The 19516-nt window shown below is 44.0% G+C and overlaps 1 protein-coding gene across 1 annotated transcript in view; it reads right to left on the bottom strand.

Annotated features, from left to right (window-relative positions):
• csmd3b (CUB and Sushi multiple domains 3b) overlaps positions 1–19516 on the bottom strand; it is a 1929854-nt gene that overhangs the window by 723979 nt on the left and 1186359 nt on the right. Inside the window, exon 9 of the mRNA XM_085993978.1 lies at positions 8866–8969. Within this exon, the coding sequence (XP_085850104.1) occupies positions 8866–8969 (104 nt within the window). The remainder of the gene's footprint in view (positions 1–8865; positions 8970–19516) is intronic.

Here is a 19516-nt window from a genome sequence, read left to right on the forward strand (position 1 = left end):
GCCTGAAAAATGGGGGCAGGGTTTATAGTCTGAAATTGTTGAACTCAATGTTGAGTCCAGAAGGCTGCAAAGTGGAGACCGAAACAACGATTTACTTGTACTTCTTGCAATTTTGGATATTGTATTCGCTACTCACGATGCGGTCTCCTTTACATTGGGGAGACCAATGGCGACCGCTTTGCGGAACACCTCCGTTCAGTCCATAAGGGTGACCCCGAGCTTCCGGTCACCTGTCACTTTAATTCTCTGCTTCACTCCCACTCTGATCTCTCTGTCCTTGGCCTTTTACACAGTTCCAATGAAGCTCAACATAAGCTCGAGGAACAGCACCTCATCTTTCGATTAGGCAATTTACAGCCTTCTGGACTCAACACTGAGTTCAACAATTTCAGACTATAATCCCTGCCCCCATTTTTCAGGTTGTATGATTCTGCCATCCCAATTTGCAACATTATGGGGTCGATTTTCATTGACCCGTGGAGTCGGGTTTGGAGGCGTGCGGGGGGTTAAAGTCCCGAATTCGGGGGTCCCGACACCATCCCGCCTCCATGTACGTTTCAAAGGAGGCGGGTACCCGCCCCGCACTGGGACTCGCCTCCCCGAGGCGGGAAGGGATTAGTGCCAATTAACTGCCTGTTAACAGGTAGTTAACAGGCAGTTTTTAGCCTAATCCCTATTTTAAAGCTTGAAGTGTGGGATTCCTGATGGCTCCAAACCACACCAGGTTAGAGGAGTCGGGCCGTCGGGTTGAAGGACTTGGAGGGGTCGAGATGTCGGTGTTCAGGTGAGTGATGTATACATGAGTGCAGAGGTAAGTGTGTTTGGTGTGTCTAAAGTGTGTAAAGACGTTTAAATTACCTGTACTTACCTTTACAGCCTTCCTTCCTCTAGGTTTCGGGAATCCATCATCTAACCGGCACAGAAAGCAGAATGGCTGCGATCTGTCAAAAGTGACAGCCTGCAGCTTTCTGTGCCGGTGTGATTTCTAACTGAGTCTGTGTAGAAGGACTCAGGTTAGAAGTAAGACTGTCAGTGTTTGACAGCTTCAAACAGCTGTGAAACGCTGATATTTCATCTGTCAAAACGTATTGACAGATGAAATTTCAGTCTGTGATGTCACCTGTTGCCAGGTGGCCCTTAATTGGCCTGCTGAACCCGCTGGGCGGACTCAACAAGGTCAGTCAAGTTAAAAGAGCGTGGATTGGCCGCATCTCGATGGAGGCGGGACGACAACCCTGAAAGTTGTAGTCCCGCCTCCTTCCCGACTTCTGAATGAAAATCACCCCCTTAATCTTTCCTGCCTCCTACCCCAGCACAGACCGTTCCTTCAGGTCCTCCCCACCCTCTGCCTCTGCACCTGCTTAATATCTGTTACATCTCTAGCCTTTTCCAGTTCTGTAGAGGGGTCCCAGACCTGAAACGTTAACTCTATTTCTCTCTCCACGGATGCTGCCTGTATCTGCTGTGTGCTTCCAGCATTTTCTGTTGTTATTTTTGATAGAAATTGTGTTTTTAGGTATCACTCTTTTACTCCTATGCAGTAACAGCAGATTATTTATGACACTCTAAGAAAATAATTTACGGAGTTTCAAATGTCTTTATTTTAGGTTTACGTGGACTATACAAAAAATCCATTGGCCAGTACATGTTACTGAACTTAAAAAAAAACTTTTCATACTTTACAGTGGCACAAAATAAAAGAGACAACTTAATTACTGGTAACGATGAATAAACAACACTATTCTTTGACTTTGTGAAAGAAACTAATATTTTTTAAATGCCTTTCACAACCTCAGGGTGTCCCAGAGTGCCTCACAACCGATGAGGCACTATGGAAGTGTAGTCACTGTTGTAATGTAAGAAAACACGGCAGACAATTTGTGGACAGCAAGGTCTCACAAACAGCAATGAGATAAATGAACACATCATCTGTTTTAGGGATGTTGGTTGAAATATAAATTTGGCTCGGACACTGGGAGAACTCCTTTGCTCTTCCCTGAATAGTGCCATGGAATTTGTTGCGTCCACCTGAGAGGACAGATGAGACCTCAGTTTAGCGTCTCATCTGAAAGGTAGCAGCGCCGACAATACATCACTCCCTCAGTTCTGCACTGAAGTGCAATACACTGACTTCTCCATTTACTCTTCTTCTTCTTAGGCAGTCCCTCGGAACCGAGGATGACTTGCTTCCACATTAAAAATGAGTTCTCAGGTGACTGATGAGTCCAATGCGGGACCTACAGTCTCTGTCACAGGTGGGGCAGACGGTTGCCATTTACTACATAGGAGTAAAAGAGTAATACCTTAAAACACAAAAAAAACCTGTCAATCCTCGTTTTCTTATTACATAATTATTATCCAAGAAGAGTAGATTATGTGCTCAAGTCTCTGGAGTGCAGCTTGAACTGACAACCTTCTGGCTCTGAGGTAAAAGATACCTTGGGTCAGTTAGGTCAGTTATCGACATCAAGTGCAAAAATAAATATAGTACTATGTACATATTTGTTTATCCATGTCATTCTTTGCTTCACCACACAAAAGTGGAAAGTTTTTCAGTCAGATTGGGACACACGTGCAGTTAATACATCATTTCAGATAACCTGCGTGAAGAAACCCTGACTTTGTACTTAAAATTTTGGCGTGAGCTGATCTTTAATTCAGCTTCTTCTATTAACTGGCTGCCCCTCACGCTTGTACCTTGCTTGCACTGCTTCACACTGAGTGGCGGTGCCAATGCAGGGGCTTTGTGATAATATTCTGACCGATTTCTTTGCCTGAAGACATGCAGAGATCAAAATGGTCCCTCCAGCGTGAGACCAGGCATTTATTTACATGCCACTGCACTAATATGCAACAAAAGCCCAAGTCTGGAAGTAGTTTCATACAGAAATTACATCAATGCTGGCTGTGTGACGGTGGTAGGGGAGAAGGGATTTCCAATGCCAAGATGATTCAGCGGATTGATCCTGCTAGAATGACTCCCAACATTTTCTTGGATTTGCAAACAAGGTATTGGTGAAGGAAGCTCTGAATTGAAAAAGCAAAGAATGGTAGATCAGCAAAAGGGTGGAAGGTCAATGAAAATAAATCAAAATAAGTAGAATCAGAAACACCTAAGGTTTTCAGAAACAGGATGAGATTTATGAATGAAGCGTTAATAGCCTGAGACCACAACTGTTGAAAAATTATTAAATGTGTTGAATGGTTTTGCAGAAAGCCAGTGGGAAATAAAAGATACACAAACCAAGCTTCTCTGGAGGAAGAAAGGACGGAAACATGACAGAGACACTGAATTTCTAGTTTTTCCAATAATTGAACGTTCATGTCAATTGAATATCCCGTCACTTCAGTGTGCATATATGGTGTCATTTTGTAAGTTTGGGAGTAATTTTCAATTTTGCAGCTTGAGTGGTAATCTGGCAGCGCAGATTGCCTGCCCTTTATAAAACTCAGTAGAAATCAATGGACCGTAAATCAGGCGTGTGCGATCCACTCTTCCAAGTTACTGCCCAGGCAGCAAAGTTTCAAATGAGCCCCCTTATGTCAATTTTTTCATACTTAATCCTGCTTTCTGCCAATGCATGGAGCCATTCCTCTAATTAATGCATTTCTAATGATTTCCCTTGATAGCGATATTTTTTCTATTTAATAGTTTTTTGAATTTTGTTCCAGCATGTGTGAATACATGTGTGTTGACAGTCTGAAACGATGGATGCAGGTTATTTGGGATATGTGCATCCAGTTCCCGAGCAGTCTCCTGAAACAAACCTATCCAGGCTCCCTGGCAGTGGAGTAGGAAATCTTAACTGCAATCTTTCAGCAAAGTGTTTGATTTATGGTAATTTGGGGTTATTTCCTATTTCCCAAGCAGTTTAATGCTTTTTGTCAACATCTGCTTCTCCAAGCTTTTCATCATGTTTTCAGCCAATTGTCACAGTTTTTTCACTGTCAATAACTTTTATTCTCACCGATGCCAAGTCCAAAAAGTTTTGTTGTTTTCTACACTCTTTTTCTGGTATGGTAATGAATGAGTTGCGGAGAAAATGGGTGATGATCTCAAACGTCCTGAAAAATTCTTGACAAGTAAAATCAAGGAAAACCCAAAGATGTTTTATAAATATATTAAGAGTAAGAGGATAACTAAAGAAAGGGTAGGGCCTATTAGAGATCATGAGGGTAATCTGTGTGTGGAGCCGGAAGACATCGGTAGGGTTCTTAATGAATACTTTGCGTCTGTTTTCACAAAGGAGAGGGGCGAAGCAAACATTGCTATCGGGGGGGAGGAGTGTGAAATATTAGATGAAATAAACATAGTGAGAGAGGAAGTATTAAGGGGTTTAGCAGCTTTAAAAGTGGAAAAAGCCCCAGGCCCGGAGGAAATGTATCCCAGACTGTTAAGCGAAGCAAAAGAGGAAATTGCAGAGGCCCTGACCATCATTTTTCAATCCTCTCTGGCTTCAGTTGTGGTGCCAGAGGACTGCTAATGTGGTACCCTTGTTTAAAAAGGGAGAGAGGGATAGGCCGAGTAATTACAGGCCAGTCAGCCTAACCTCGGTGGTGGGAAAATTATTGGAAAGAATTCTGAAGACACAGATTAATCAAGGATAGTCAGCACGGATTTGTTAAGGGAAGGTCGTGTCTGACAAACTTGATTGAATTTTTTGAGGAGGTAACAAGGAGGAAAAATGAGGGTAGTGTGTTTGATGTAGTGTATATGGACTTTCGCAAGGCTTTTGATAAGGTTCCACATGGCAGACTGGTCACGAAGTTAAAAGCCCATGGGATCCAGGGCAAAGTGTCAAGTTGGATTCAAAACTGGCTCGGAGACAGGAAGCAGAGGGTAATGGTTGATGGGTGTTTTTGTGATTGGAAGGCTGTTTCCAGTGGGGTTCCGCAGGGCTCAAATCAAATCAAAAATCAAATCAAATCAAATCAACTTTTATTGTCATTGTTAGTGCACAAGTGCAGTACAACGAAATGCTAGGTCCCTTGCTTTTTGTGGTATATATCAACGATCTAGACTTGAATATAGGGGGTATGATTAAGAAGTTTGCAGATGATACTAAATTCGGCTGTGTGGCTGATACTGAAGAAGGAAGCTGTAGACTGCAGGAAGATATCAATAAATTGGTCAGGTAGGCAGAACAGTGGCAAATGGAATTCAATCCGGAGAAGTGTGAGGTAATGCATTTGGGGAGGGCTAACAAGGAAAGGGAATACACATGAAATGGCAGGACACTGAGTAGTGTAGAGGAACAAAGGGACCTTGGAGTGCATGTCCACAGATCCCTGAAGGTAGCAGGCCAGGTAGATAAGGTGCTTAAGAAGGCATACGGAATGCTTTCCTTTATTAGCCATAGTATAGAATACAAGAGCAGGGGGGTTATGCTTTAACTGTATAAAACACTAGGTTAGGCCTCAGCTAGAGTACTGCGTGCAGTTCTGGTCACCACATTACAGAAAAGATGTGATTGCACTAGAGAGGGTACAGAGGAGATTTAAAAGGATGTTGCCGGGAGCAGAGAATCTTAGCTATGAGGAAAGACTGGATAGGCTGGGTCTGTTTTCCTTGGAACAGAGGAGGCTGAGGGGAGACCTTATTGAGGTGTATAAAATTCTGAGGGGCCTAGATAAAGTGGATAGAAAGGACCTATTTCCTTTCGCAGAGGGGTCAAAAACCAGGGGGCACAGATTTAAAGTAATTGGTGGAAGGTTTAGAGGGGATTTGAGGGGAAATTTGTTCACCCAGAGTGTTGTGGGGGTCTGGAACTCACTGCCTGAAAGGGTGGTAGAGGCAGGAACCCTAACCACATTTAAAAAGTATTTGGATGTGCACTTGGGATGCTCTAAACTGCAGGGCTACGGACCAAAAGCTGGGAAGTGCGATTAGGCTGGATAGCTCTTTGTTGGCCGGCGCGGACACGATGGGCCGAAATGGCCTCCTTCCGTGCTGTAACTTTCTATGATTCTATGAAAAGAAAGCTGATAACAGGGCCATCAAATACATATGGGGGTTCTGCAGGGCCTCTCCCAACATGTGCCGCACATGGTTGGGATTGCGGTGGAGTGCACTGCCATGCACCAACAGCCAAGAAGGGTTTAATTCTTTGCAGGACAGACTGGAGGAGATGACAGCCACAGCAGCATCTGCAAATTTTCCCTAGCATCATGAGAGACCCAGGCAAGTCAGTCGACTCAATGTGGAGGCACTGAATTAAGGACTGCAGGCTTTGGGGTTCTACCTGAAAAGGTCAACATCAACTGGATTACAAATATACAGGGCAACATTTTGGAGGGATTAAAGGATATTTGGTTGGTTCTCTCTCTGGGATTTAAGCATCTTTCTGTTTCTGTGAGGTATGTTCTCCCACTGATCCCTGGTTACCAGAATCCTTTACTCCAGTGCCAGTGGAGAACTTGGTGCGAGTGCCTCAGAAACTGCTTTCACTCATAGCACAGAAGTGCACTCCATCAGCTTCCCCATAGAAGTCTTCATCTTTGCAGGACCAGGGTGCTATGACAAAGTGTCAGCCTGACCCATGTCTATCCCAAGACTTGGGGACCCTGAGCGAAGGGCTACCTCCATCCAAAGAGCCTCGTAACATTTTGCAGCAGTCGTCTACATCTCAGAACCCAGACCTTCAGAGGGCTCACTGGAGAAGCATTATAATAGAGCCGAGAAAAGCTTGGGTGATTGCAAGGAGTGTGCATGTTGAATAAAGCGAATGATGTGTTTTTTTTAAATAGTTGCAACAAATCACTGGAACAGTTGCGGCAAGAACTGCTTGGTTCTCTTGTATCACCATAGGGAATGGGTAATGTTCTGATGTTGAGGCTCAGGAGTAGGAGGTGATGGCTAGCTGTGAGGAGCAAGGATTTTACTTTGACCATAGAGAGGTTGGTAAAAGGTGGAAGATCTTTGATGGGCAGAGATTTCCAATTAATAGTGGTCTATTCATCTATGAAATTGGGTCAAATTAGTCCATCTCTCAGCTATCTAACAGCACTTGCCACTGTACAGCATCAGCAGATTCATCATCAGGCTCTTTGGCATTCTCTGCGAAAATCTACCATCCGTTGTCTCTTAATAGCAAAGTATTCATGTGATAGTGTTGGATGCATACTGCAAGGCACCTCCAGATCTATCCAGACACCAAAACATTGCTTTGATCATCCCTTTGGCTTGCTCAATTCTTATACTGTCTTTGTATGTGCTTCACTGTAGTGCTCCTCTGCAACATTGGTGGTCCTGCGAAGACACATCACGAGCCATGGGAGTAGTGACTTATCACACAGCAGCCATCCTGCTGGAAAAGTAGAGCTGAAACACTAAGCATCATGGCAGCTTCAAGCAAGTTGTGAATTCACGTGCACGCAACTGTGCCTGTCATCAGAAATGAGCTGCACATTTAGGTAATGGAAGCTTTTGTCATGCTTATGAATATGGGGGTTTACATTTGTGGTATGCAAAGTCACATGGCTGCAATCCACAACCTCATCACCCTGGGGAATCCAGCGATTCTTTAATATTTGATGGCATTCTCTGTAATCTGCACAAAAGTGCTATTAAATTGTATATATTGACCTGACCTGGCAAAGAGGGCATTGGTAACTTGTCTTACGGAGGAGTGCACAGCAAATTGGTTGATCTCACAAAGTTCCCTATGACTCCCTGGAATGAACCTGTGGCATAAAAGTTGAGAGCTGTGGTCATTTTGTCTGCCACAGCCAGAGATCTCTGTATTGTGGAAATAACAACAGAAAATGCTGGAAAAACTCAGCAGGCCAGGCAACATCCGTGGAGAGAAAATAGAGTCAACGTTTCGGGTTAAAACCCCTTTGTCAAGACTAAAGAAGCACAGGCAATGAAATGGATTAAGAGGCCAGGCTGGGAGAGAACAAAAGAGAAGAGGAGACATTAAGAGGTATCTTATAAATGTGTATAAGATAGTAAATGGTATGAGAAAAGTTAATCTCTAATTTTACTTTAAATTTAACAGTGGGAGAAGAACAAGGGGACACAGGTTCAAACTAATAAAAGGTAGCATTAGGATAGGAAGTTCTTCTTCACACAGCGAGTAATCAACATTGGAATGGACTTCCAGACTGTGGTGGCGGCAAAAATGCTGGAATCATTTAAGAACAACTAGATGCAGCAATGTGGGGAGTGTAGGGTCATTCTGGATGGATGATTTAAGATAGGCCAAATGGCCTGCTGCTGCATAAACACCTTGTGACTTTGAATTGTATCTTAACTTGCTCCTGGGCACTGCAACCCTCTGGTTGGATCATTGACTTCAGCAGCTCCAATCCTTAGGAATCCCCTTCTTTACCTATTAATTTCTCCCATTCATATTCCATTATATTCCCTTCCATTTTAGAGCTGTTCTGCTCAGCTTTTGTCTTTCTAATGCCTTTTCACCATTCTGACAGTACATCACCCAGTGACATTTACTTGTCGTTCTTCACCTCTTTGTTTTAGTCAGTCCTATAAAGGGGCTCACCATCCTTCCCTTTCAATTCTGACAATGGCTCCCACCCAAAATGTTAACCTGTCTTTTTTCTTTTCAGATGCTGATTGATCTGCTGCATATTTCTAGCATCTTCTGCTTTTGTTTAGCAAATCTATTTCTTTGGCCAGGTTTATTTTTATTCAGGTCACAAATTAAGAGACATTACACGAGTTTGCCATGGGATACTTTCTTGCATCTACCATTCAAAATTCAGTATTTAAGAAAATAAAAATGAATGTGTTTGGTGAAGTTTCTAATTGTTTCAACTGCACCCTCATGAAACTAATAATCCCAAACTCTTGTTTAAAGCAGATGATTGTATAACAGATCGGATGATCAATAATGCACTTACACATGCAGCACTGTGGTGGGGTCACCAACTTCTCCTCCATCACCGATTGTGAGGGTGTCGTAGCCTATCTCCAAGTCAAATTCTTCAAAATCAATCTGGATCACCTGGTGTTAAAAACAGGTAAGACAACGACAGGACATTTAGCATAGAACTTCCAAAAAACCCAAGCATCAAGTCCTTTTTGTATTGACTATGTTTAATTCATAGCTGAAAAATGTCACTCTTTATTTTGCTCAATGCAAGCACACAGTTCCACTCATGACAAATTTTGTGTAGAAAAATAAATTAATATTTTCCTGCCTTTTCCTAAAATTATTACATTTAAAATGATAAAGAAGGTAGTTTAAATGTTCACTCCATCATAAATTCCAATAAAGTGAATTACAATTCCTGGGATGCCACAGCTTTTCATTGTTCACTGAACTCTGATTGCATCATTCAGATTATAAAACATTTGAGTGATATTTGTGACACTTTGCAGTGAAAATGAAAATATAGCGCAAATCACATTTTCTATAGGGTAAGAAGGTTCCTCCTCCCGATATGCCTAAACACTTTGCATCTGGCAACACAAAGGCCTTGGCAATGCTGCAAATAGCATCAAATGTAATGGCTGTCATATAATCTCTTTGTGGACCATTGAACTGTTTCTACATTGTATGTATTGCAGCAGCACAATTTCAACCTACGCTATAAGTGTTTAACATTGGAGTTTGCAATCAAAGGAGAAAGTATCAAAACAGTACATCGTACTGTGGCAATCTATAAGCAAACAAAACGGCAGCCAAGTTTTAAAGTTAGGAAAGTCATTGGAAATCAAACAGTTGGAGCTTGCAAGTCTTCTGAATTCTACTTTTATCAACACTTTCCTGGCAGGACCCTAATTTAGTTAATTTAGCATCAGTCCTAACTTCCTTCAAACATCACTTCTGGTGCAGAAATTTGTGTTTGGCAGACGTGAGTGCTGTGCGATGAAAGGACATTCCTCACAAAAGGTGCAACAATGAGATATCACGCTGTCTTCTTTCACGCTCCAACACGTCTTTTAGCAGGAGGTCATCAATGCCATCTCCGTGGAATATCAAATTCGGAGAATTTAACAGTTGACTGTGATCAAAAAGCTTGTGAAAGTGTTGAGGTTATTTGAGAAATATGCTCAGGATATAAGATGCCACATAGCCTCACTGAACCAAGACTTTCAAATTGTACAGGTACTCCAGTACCTGTTATGTTACAAAGTTTGTGCCAATTAAAAGTGGTTTTGGCTTCATACTGACACAAACTTGGTACTGTTATTCAGATATGATGTCACCCGAATTGAATTATTTAGGAAAGCAAAGTGAAGCTGAGCTTGTTTTCTTCACACTTCTCAATCAGGTGGGTTGAAGTTGGGTCCAATCTAAACCCAGACCTAATGTTGACAGTATTCTATATTATCAGGTAAACCTATGTCCCCAAGGGCATTTTATATTAACAGATAATCTTGTATCCCCCACTCTCCACCTTCCCAAATCAAAACTTTGGGGTCGATTTTCCTGGAGCCGTCAGGCGGGGTTTCAGGTGTGTAGCGGGCGGGGGGGAGGGGGGGGAAATCCCGAATTCGGGGGTCCCGACACCAACCCACCCAAAATACGCCTCCATGTAAGTTTCAGAGGAGGCGGGTACCCGCCCCGCACTGGGACCCGCCGACCCGAGGCGGGAAGGGATTAGTGCCAATTAACTGCCTGTTAACAAGTAGTTAACAGGCAGTTTTTAGCCTAATCCCTATTTTGAGGGGTGTTGTGTGGGGTTCCCGACGGCTCCAAACCACGCCAGGTTGGAGCAGGTGGGCCGTCGGGATGAAGGACTTGGAGGGGTCGCGATGTCGGTGTTCAGGTGAGTGATGGGTGCATGAGTGCAAAGCTAAGTGTGTTTGGTGTGTCTAAAGTGTGTAAAGAAGTTTAAATTACACTGTACTTACCTTAACAGCCTTTCTTCCTCTAGGTTTCAGGAGTCCATCACTCAGCCAGCACTGAAAGCAAAATGGCTGCGAGCTGTCAAAAGTGACAGCCTTCAGCTTTCATTGCCGGTGTGATTTCTAACTGAGTCTGTGTAGAAGGACTCAGGTTAGAAGTCAGACTGTCAGTGTTTGACAGCTTCAAACAGCTTTGAAACACTGATATTTCATCTGTCAAGACCTCTTGACAGGTGAAATTTCAGTCTGTGACGTCACCTGTTGCCGGGTGGCCCTTAATTGGCCTGCTGAGCCCGCTGGGCGGGCTCAACAAGGTCAATCAAGGGAAAATCGTGTGGATTGGCCGGACGTCGATGAAGGCGGGACTAAAACCCGAAAGTTGTAGTCCCACCTCCTTCCCGACAGCTTAAAGAAAATCTACCCCTTTATCGCTATACCAAGTTATGTGCAACAACCAAACTTTTCCAACCATCACTAATTCTAGGTCCCAAAGTGTTTATATTGCCTAGATTTCATATCTCCAAGAAAAGTGGTATAATTTAAAGAAGAGCCCTTTTTGTCTAATGTTCATACAGAATGCAGTCAGTGTACAGGCCAGTCAACATTCACACAGAGATCTGTTGTATATCAAATATACGCAATTTCACTGATTTTTGCAGGGGCTTGTAATCCCATTTTCAATATACAATATATAAAGCTATGTTTAGAAGAGAGAAAGTGGCTATAATTGAGAGAAGGCAATGGACTGGGTTTTCTTCATTGGGACACCAGTATTCAGGTGTTTCCAGGTGGCCAACAGAGGAAAATTTAGGTGGGATGGAGGGTTGAGACCAATGCTCAGGCCTCTATACTAGTAATATCCAGGTAGATTTTCCTCTGTCCTGGTGGGTTTTCCTTGCTATCACTTGCAGTCCAACCTGCAGCATGTAAATGAAGATAGGTTCGAGGGGTTTGAGGTTGGGCCACATTTCCCTTTCCTATCCTTCAGTGGCCATCAATGGTAGAGAACACTTTTGGGAAAGAGGCATTATGGATTAGTCTGTGGTGAGCTCTATCTTTGAAGGCTGGAAGGGAATCGCAGTAGCCTTGAGGTAAATATTTAAATTTTATTGCTTAAGTTCTTCAAACTTTTTAAGAGCTTTTTTTGAGAGTTTTATGAAGTTTTACTATATTACTTTAAAAAAATTTAAATTCTTTCGTTTTTTTTTAAAAGGGTCGTTAAAAGTATGTAAAAAGTATATTTAATAATTCTTTCAAGTTTTTTTTTTAAGGGTCGTTAAGTATGTAAAAAGTATATTTAATTAATCTTTCAATGTAAAAAGTATATTTAATAATTTTAAATATCTTTAAAGTTTTCATGGTGTACTTTAAAATTAATCTTGTGGACCAGTCCTCAGGAATCAATGGGATCTCCTTTAGGCCTCCACTTATTCTGTTTTGAAGAGAAAGAGGAGGATCAGGAAGCCAGGGCAAACATGCACCACAGACGGTCTTGGGTACCTGCTGCTCCTTCTCGCAGGGAAATCCCTCAACTTGTCCCAAATCATTTGCACATATCCCATCACTGACAAAAACATGTTACTAACAACAAATCTGACATCGTTCCTTGAGGCTGCAATGGCTCCCCTTGGTGCTTACTGACATGTGCCCTTTCAATCCTAGCTTTCTATTTCTCCTACAGCAGCAGGGGTTTCTGAAGTATTTGGCTCATGATTTGCAGCAGGAACTTTGGTGGAGTTGAGATGGTATTATCTTTTCTTTGATTGTGGGCCATTTCTCCTTTAACAAGAGAGTAGAGTCTGAAGACACTCTGTGAGCTATCATATGGAATAAAACCCTTAATTTCCAAAGGCATTCCTTAATGAGTTGAGGTGGCACTCAGTACCAAGGCTTTGGATCATGCTCTTTGTGGGCCTCCTTCCCTTAGGGCCTAAAAACTAGGCACTCATTTGTTGCATTACAGACAGTAACACCTCAATTGAGTCTTTAAATGTGTGGGCTCAGTACCCTTAGGAAACGCCAGCCTCAGACATTGCAATGAGCCACATTATTACAGTCACTAAATGGATGCCTTGACCCCGTCAGCTGCTGCAGCAGTACTGGATTTTCCTCCTGCTCCCCCTGCCCACCACCAGATTTCTTCTGCTTAGAGAGAGTGCTAATAGCACCTGGAAGCCACCGTGAGTATATAATGAAGGTACATTGAGGGAAATTGGGCTGGTTCTCAGTGGTATAACACCAGTGGGTTTAAGAACAGTTCTAGAGCACTTCTGGCAGTAAATTTGCCAAAGAGGAAAATCCAGTCCAGTATCTCCTTAATGGACAGGGGAATCTCTGTAAAATTACAAACTTAACTCCCATTTAGGCTTTTAAAAGTTCAAAGTTATGCTTCTCCAATAATGGAGATGGCATTTTCCTTGCTGGTGTGCTTATGAGTTTGCATCTTGATGTCACTGGATCACGTGAAAACAAAATGATCAGAGGGGCTATTAAATGAATGCGGGTAGACCCAAACCAAGGGGGTGCCACCACACATTCAAGCAGTAAATAGCATGAAAAGAGTGCTTCATAAACACACTTATTGCACAGGGTGTTATGCTGTTCTGTTGCTACTACTATTGCTATCGGAGCCTGGAAAGACTGTTGAGGAGACAAGCCCTATAAAAAAGTTATGAATTTGGAGTTTTGGTGTTGTGATCTCTCCTTTGGTAAAATGGCTAGAAAAATAACCACAGTGGTTTAACTTTTGCTGTCCTGGTTGGAGCACTTCATGACTAAGAGATTTTATTTTAGTATTTTTCCCCTCATAAATTAGTGTGATTTTACTTTTCCTTTAGTTGCCCTTTTAAAACTTATTTTTATGTTGATCAAGGTGAGGATGTTAGTGCTATGGAATAAAATAGCTTCAATTTTGGGTATCCCATGTTAGCAACAAGTACTCCCAGATCATGTGTAACAGTGAGAACATAAGAACATAAGTAGTAGGAGCAGGAGTAGGCCATTTGGCCCCTCGAGCCTGCTCCGTCATTCAATAAGATCATGGCTGATTTTCTAACTCAACTCCACTTTCCTGCACTATCCCCATATCCCTTGATTCCCTTAATATCCAAAAATCTATCGATCTCGGTCTTGAATATACTCAATGACTGAGTCTCCACAGCCCCCTGGGGTAGAGAATTCCAAAGATTCACCACCCTCTGAGTGAAGAAATTTCTCCTCATCTCAGTCCTAAATGGCTGACTCCTTATTCTGAGACCCTGGTTTTAGACTCCCCAGCCAGGGGAAACATCCTCCCTGCATCTACCCTGTCAAGCCCTGTAAGAATTTTGTATGTTTCAATGAGATCAACTCTCATTCTTCTAAACACTAGAGAATATAGGCCTAGTCTACTCAATCGCTCCTCATAGGACAATCCCCCCATCCCAGGAACCAGTCTGGTGAACCTTTGTTGCACTCTCTCTATGTCAAGTATATCCTTCCTTAGGTAAGGAGACCAAAACTGTACACAATACTCCTGGTGTGGTCTCACCAGGGCCCTATATAATTGCAGTAAGACATCTTTGCTCTTATACTCAAATTCTCTTGTAATAAAGGCCAACATACCATTTGCTTTCCTAATTGCTTGCTGTACCTGCATGTTAACTTTCAGTGATTTGTGTACAAGGACACCTAGATCCCTCTGAACACCAACATTTCCCAATCTCTCACCATTTAAAAATACTCTGCTTTTCTATTTTTCCTACTAAAATGGATAACTTCACATTTCTCCACATTATGTTCCTGCTCACTCACTTAGCCTGTCTATATCCCCTTGAAGCCTCCTTGCATCCTCCTCACAACTTACATTCCCACCCAGCTTTGTATCATCAGCAAACTTGGATATATTACATTTGGTCCCCTCATCCAAATCATTGATGTAGATTGTGAATAGCTGAGGCCCAAGCACTGATCCTTGTGGTACCCCACTAGTTACAGCCTGCCAACCCGAAAATGGCCTGTTTTTTCCTACTCTTTGTTTTCTGTCTGTTAACCAATCCTCAATCCATGCTAGTGTGGTGGTTCCACCGGGTGTCCCTTACATATATAATGTACATAATTCACTTTAACCTAACTGTATGTATATTACTTACCTGTTTGGGCCGTTGCCCCTTTAAGACGCGCCCTAGCGCGCTGACGTCACGTATCACGTGACGCACCTAAACGCGTCGGCCGCCGGCCTAGTTCGGCCGTCCGCTCCCTCGACGGTCGCAACAGCCAGCCACAGTGCCGGGTGCCTCTCCCGCTCCCGCGACTTCGGCCGCAACGGCCAGCCTCAGTGCCGGGTGCCTCTCGCGCTCGCGACTTCAGCCGCAACGGCCAGCCTCAGTGCCAGGTAGACGCGTCGACATATCGGCGCGGGTCACGTGACCGCCCTAAGCGCGGGCAAACATGCTGACGTCACGACGCGGCCACGTGACACCCGAAGCGCGGGAAAACACAGCCGAGCGTGATGACGTCATCACACTATCCAGAGGACTGCAGACTCAGTCCTCGTGGCGTCCCCACTGGGGAAAGACCTACTCTACGGAGCTCCTGCAACCATCTCACTTACCTGCTGTATTTCGTCTGCTTCCTGCATTAAAGAACTTATTTATTGTTCTCCTGAAGTCGAACTCGATTATTTAGTAGGCATTCGTCCAATACCTGCTGAGGTCAACCCGAATTCCTACAATTGGTGACCCAACGACGTGAGTACGGGAGCTCATCAATTCCTACACTACAATTGATGACCCCGTATCCATGAACGATTTTCACGGAAGCAACGCGCAGCCTGAACCTCGTCTTCACAGAAGACGACCGACGAACAGCCAACGAACACCAATTCCTACATTGGTGACCCCGCCTTTGCGAACGTATTCGCAAAGGAAGCGCAGCCTGGAGGTGATCCCGTTTTTCACGGACAACATGCAGCCGGACCCCGATTTTTGTGAACAATTTTCACAAAAGAAGCACGCCATGGAAGCACCAGCTGTTCCGCTGTCGCTACCGCAATTCAGGGAGAAACAACCGCCCTCGTGCTTTGTAAAGTTAGAAGCCCTGTTCGCTGAGAACATCGATGCGTCGCAGACCACGCACTTGCTTACGGTCTCCGTATCCGACTTTTCTACTGCCACGCGGGTTGTCCGCCTCTACGTCCAACGCAACAGCAAGTATAAATCTCTCCAAGCACGGGGTACAGCATGTTCGGGCCCACAAGGGAGGAGCGCGCCCTGCGGGGATACCACGAGGACTCACCCCCACAAACTACGAGGACTCACTCCTCACGACCCACGAGGGCCCATCCCTCGCAAACCACGAGGACCGTGCCCCCGTTCCCCGACAACGACGCACCAGCCCGTCAGCCTGCTGGTTGTGTTACCTACCACACTTTTCGGCGAGACAAGAAGCGTTGCCGCCCTCTTGGCAGTTTTTCCACTAAAGTCAACTACAACTAAAAGCGTTGCCGCCCTCCGGGCAGAGTTTACCCCTACTGCAATCAACATCAACCCAGACCGTTGCCGCCCTTTCTCCAGTTTTCTCCTTAACAAACGCAAACATCTACTGACGCTGCAAACATCGAGGACGGGTCCAACGGGCATCTCGCGGCCGCAATCAGCCACGTGAAAGTTGCTGTCCTCACCAATCACTGATCAACACAGCAACTTTTCACCCTCCGTTGTGTTATCGTCGTAGCACTATGGCATGCACCGTTCCGTGCGTTCCACCCTCCCGAATGTTTCGCTCACCTGTTGGCGAGTTCACCGACCTCGCCTGTCAAGTCCTTCTGGATCGCTCGTTTGGCGTTCCTGCAGAGTTCGTCAGAACAAGGACTTTTTCAACATCAACGGAGACATCGCCCGCGTCCGCTCAACCTGCCCGTCACTTTGACAAGGCCTGCTGTTTCGCACGTCTCCACGGTCCTTCGCCTGACGGATACGTTTTATTCGCCACGACGTACGTAAGGATCCGCTTACGACCAGCATCTTCAGACCTGGCCTGCCAAGTCGAGACAGCACGCCCGCCGAGACCACTAGCTCGTCAGACCATCTCATCTTTGGACTTTCGTTAAAGCGAATTCTGGGGGGGTGCATGTGGCGGTTCCACCGGGTGTCCCTTACATATATAATGTACATAATTCACTTTAACCTAACTGTATGTATATTACTTACCTGTTTGGGCCGTTGCCCCTTTAAGACGCGTCCTAGCGTGCTGACGTCACGTATCACGTGACGCACCTAAACGCGTCGGCCGCCGGCCTAGTTCGGCCGTCCGCTCCCTCGACGGTCGCAACGGCCAGCCACAGTGCCGGGTGCCTCTCCCGCGACTTCGGCCGCAAAGGCCAGCCTCAGTGCCGGGTGCCTCTCGTGCTCGTGACTTCGGCCGCAATGGCCAGCCTCAGTGCCGGGTAGACGCGTCGACATATCGGCGCGGGTCACGTGACCGCCCTAAGCGCGGGAAAACGCAGCCAACATCACGCTACTCCAGAGGACTGCGGACTCAGTCCTCGTGGCGTCCCCGCTGAGGAAAGACCTACTCTATGGCACTCCTGCAACCATCTCACTTACCTACTGTATTTCGTCTGCTTCCTGCATTAAAGAACTTATTTATTGTTCTCCTGAAGTCGAACTCGATTATTTAGTAGGCATTCATCCAATACCTGCTGAGGTAAACCCGAATTCCTACACTAGTATATTACTCCCAATCCCATAAGACCTAATTTTGTTTAATAACCTCTTGTGTGGCACCTTATCGAATGCCTTCTAAAAATCCAACTACACCACATCCATTGCTTCCCCCTTATCAATTCTGCTAGTTACAACCTCAAAAAACTCTTAACAGATTTGTCAAACATGATTACCCTTTTGTAAATCCATGTTGGCTCTGCCCAATCCTATTACAGTATTATTTTCTCAGTGGCCTGTTACCATGTCCTTAATAATAGATTCTAGCATTTTCTCTGCTACTAATAAGGAGTGGCTTCCACTCAATAATGATGTATGTTACTATGAACAGATTGCAATGAGCAAGTTGTGTATTATATCACTGATGTGGATCCCAACAGAGAAAGGAGCACAAGGGAGGGTAAAGCTGAAGTGGTGCGAGTGTAAAATGGAGAGTTCTGAATGGAAGAGATGGAGAATAAAGCTCCTAACAATGTCCCTCACCCAACTTCAGAAGAGCACCTCCTATAGCACCAGTTTTACTTATTTTCCAATTGCTATACCATTCATCTGTGGCCTTTTGATTTAGATTGCCAATTCAGTTCCAAATAGAGCCAAATTACAGGCAGTTTTATGCTGTGTTAGCTGGGTGTCTGCCATGCATTGAAACCCATTGTCACATACACGAATTTGCAAACCAAACTACTGAGAAATCTACGTTACATATAGCTTCTATTTGCTGGATATAGAGTGTTCTCTTTCCTTCAGGCCACATGCCACTTGCCTATCTCTACATACCATAGGCAGCAGTTGGCAAAGCCCAAGGCTAAGGGCCCTCCAACTGTGCACAGTAGTACTGCTAAGCTTCCAGATGCTTGACCAACTAGCACCACCCTACTTTATTGATATGTGGCTTGCAGGATGTTCTGGAGCCATGTGTGAAGAATCTGAGCTCCCAGTGATTGGACTACCCTACCAGGATCATCAATCAATTTGGCTGGCTGGTCAATAGTCAACAACACCCTGAAGCACTGTGGGTCTGCCTGGCTCAGCCAAGTAGGTTGCCAAATTTGCTGTAAAAGTTTGACTTCATTCCAATCTCCCCCTGCCAGACAAGTCACCTCAGAGCCAATATGAACCCCAAAGAAGACCTGTTTACTTTCCCAAAAGGAGGTTTTTTACACGTAGGATTGTTACAGATAGAGGAGATCTCCTCCAATTAATTTGGACTGGATTTGAACCCAATTCTAGAGGTGACTACTCCAACTTCCAATCCCATTTTAGTTGTTTTTTTGACATTACTGGGGCATTTTTACAAGTTTATGCTCCCACTGAAGAGTTACCATTGTCTACCCCTGATTTTCTGTCCATTAGAGCTAATAAGATGGAAAGTCAAATTCTTGATATACATGCCCAACAGGTGAAGCTTGACAAATTAATCATAAAATACCCCATATGTATTCGGAGTTCTGGAAACCATTCTAATATTGTAAACTGATTAAGAGGACATGAATTTTTTTTGAAATAATTAAATATTTGGTTATTTAAAACATTCATGGTACGTTGCATAATGTATAGATTTTGCCCATTTGTTGCTCATTTCTAAGGCTTGTGTCCTGCTTTACAAGTCTCTGGCTTGAGAGCTATGGGCCCAGCTTATTTCACATTGAACCCTTACTGCAATTAAAGAGATTCATTACATCATTTAGGCTGTGTCCAGCCCAACAACAATGCACATTTATATTGTCCCCCTTAACGTTGAAAAATGTTCCAAGGCACACCACAGAAACATAATTAGCCTTAGATGTGAAAAGACAACATGTTAACCTATTGCACCAGGACATGTGGTCTTTTCTTGCTAGTTTGGAAATAATATTTCTACAGTGACCCTGAACTAGCAAACAGTAATGTTATTATGCTATATAGGCTGTGGTGTGACTGTCTTTTACTTAGGTAAAGTGATACAGCCTGTTGTGCTTGTAAGCAGCTTTAGGTAGAAATTACAAAGAATATGTAA

This window comes from Somniosus microcephalus, chromosome 7 (assembly GCF_052327205.1).
Source record: "Somniosus microcephalus isolate GS21.2 chromosome 7, FLI_Smic_1.0, whole genome shotgun sequence".
Taxonomy (NCBI): Eukaryota; Metazoa; Chordata; class Chondrichthyes; order Squaliformes; family Somniosidae; genus Somniosus; species Somniosus microcephalus.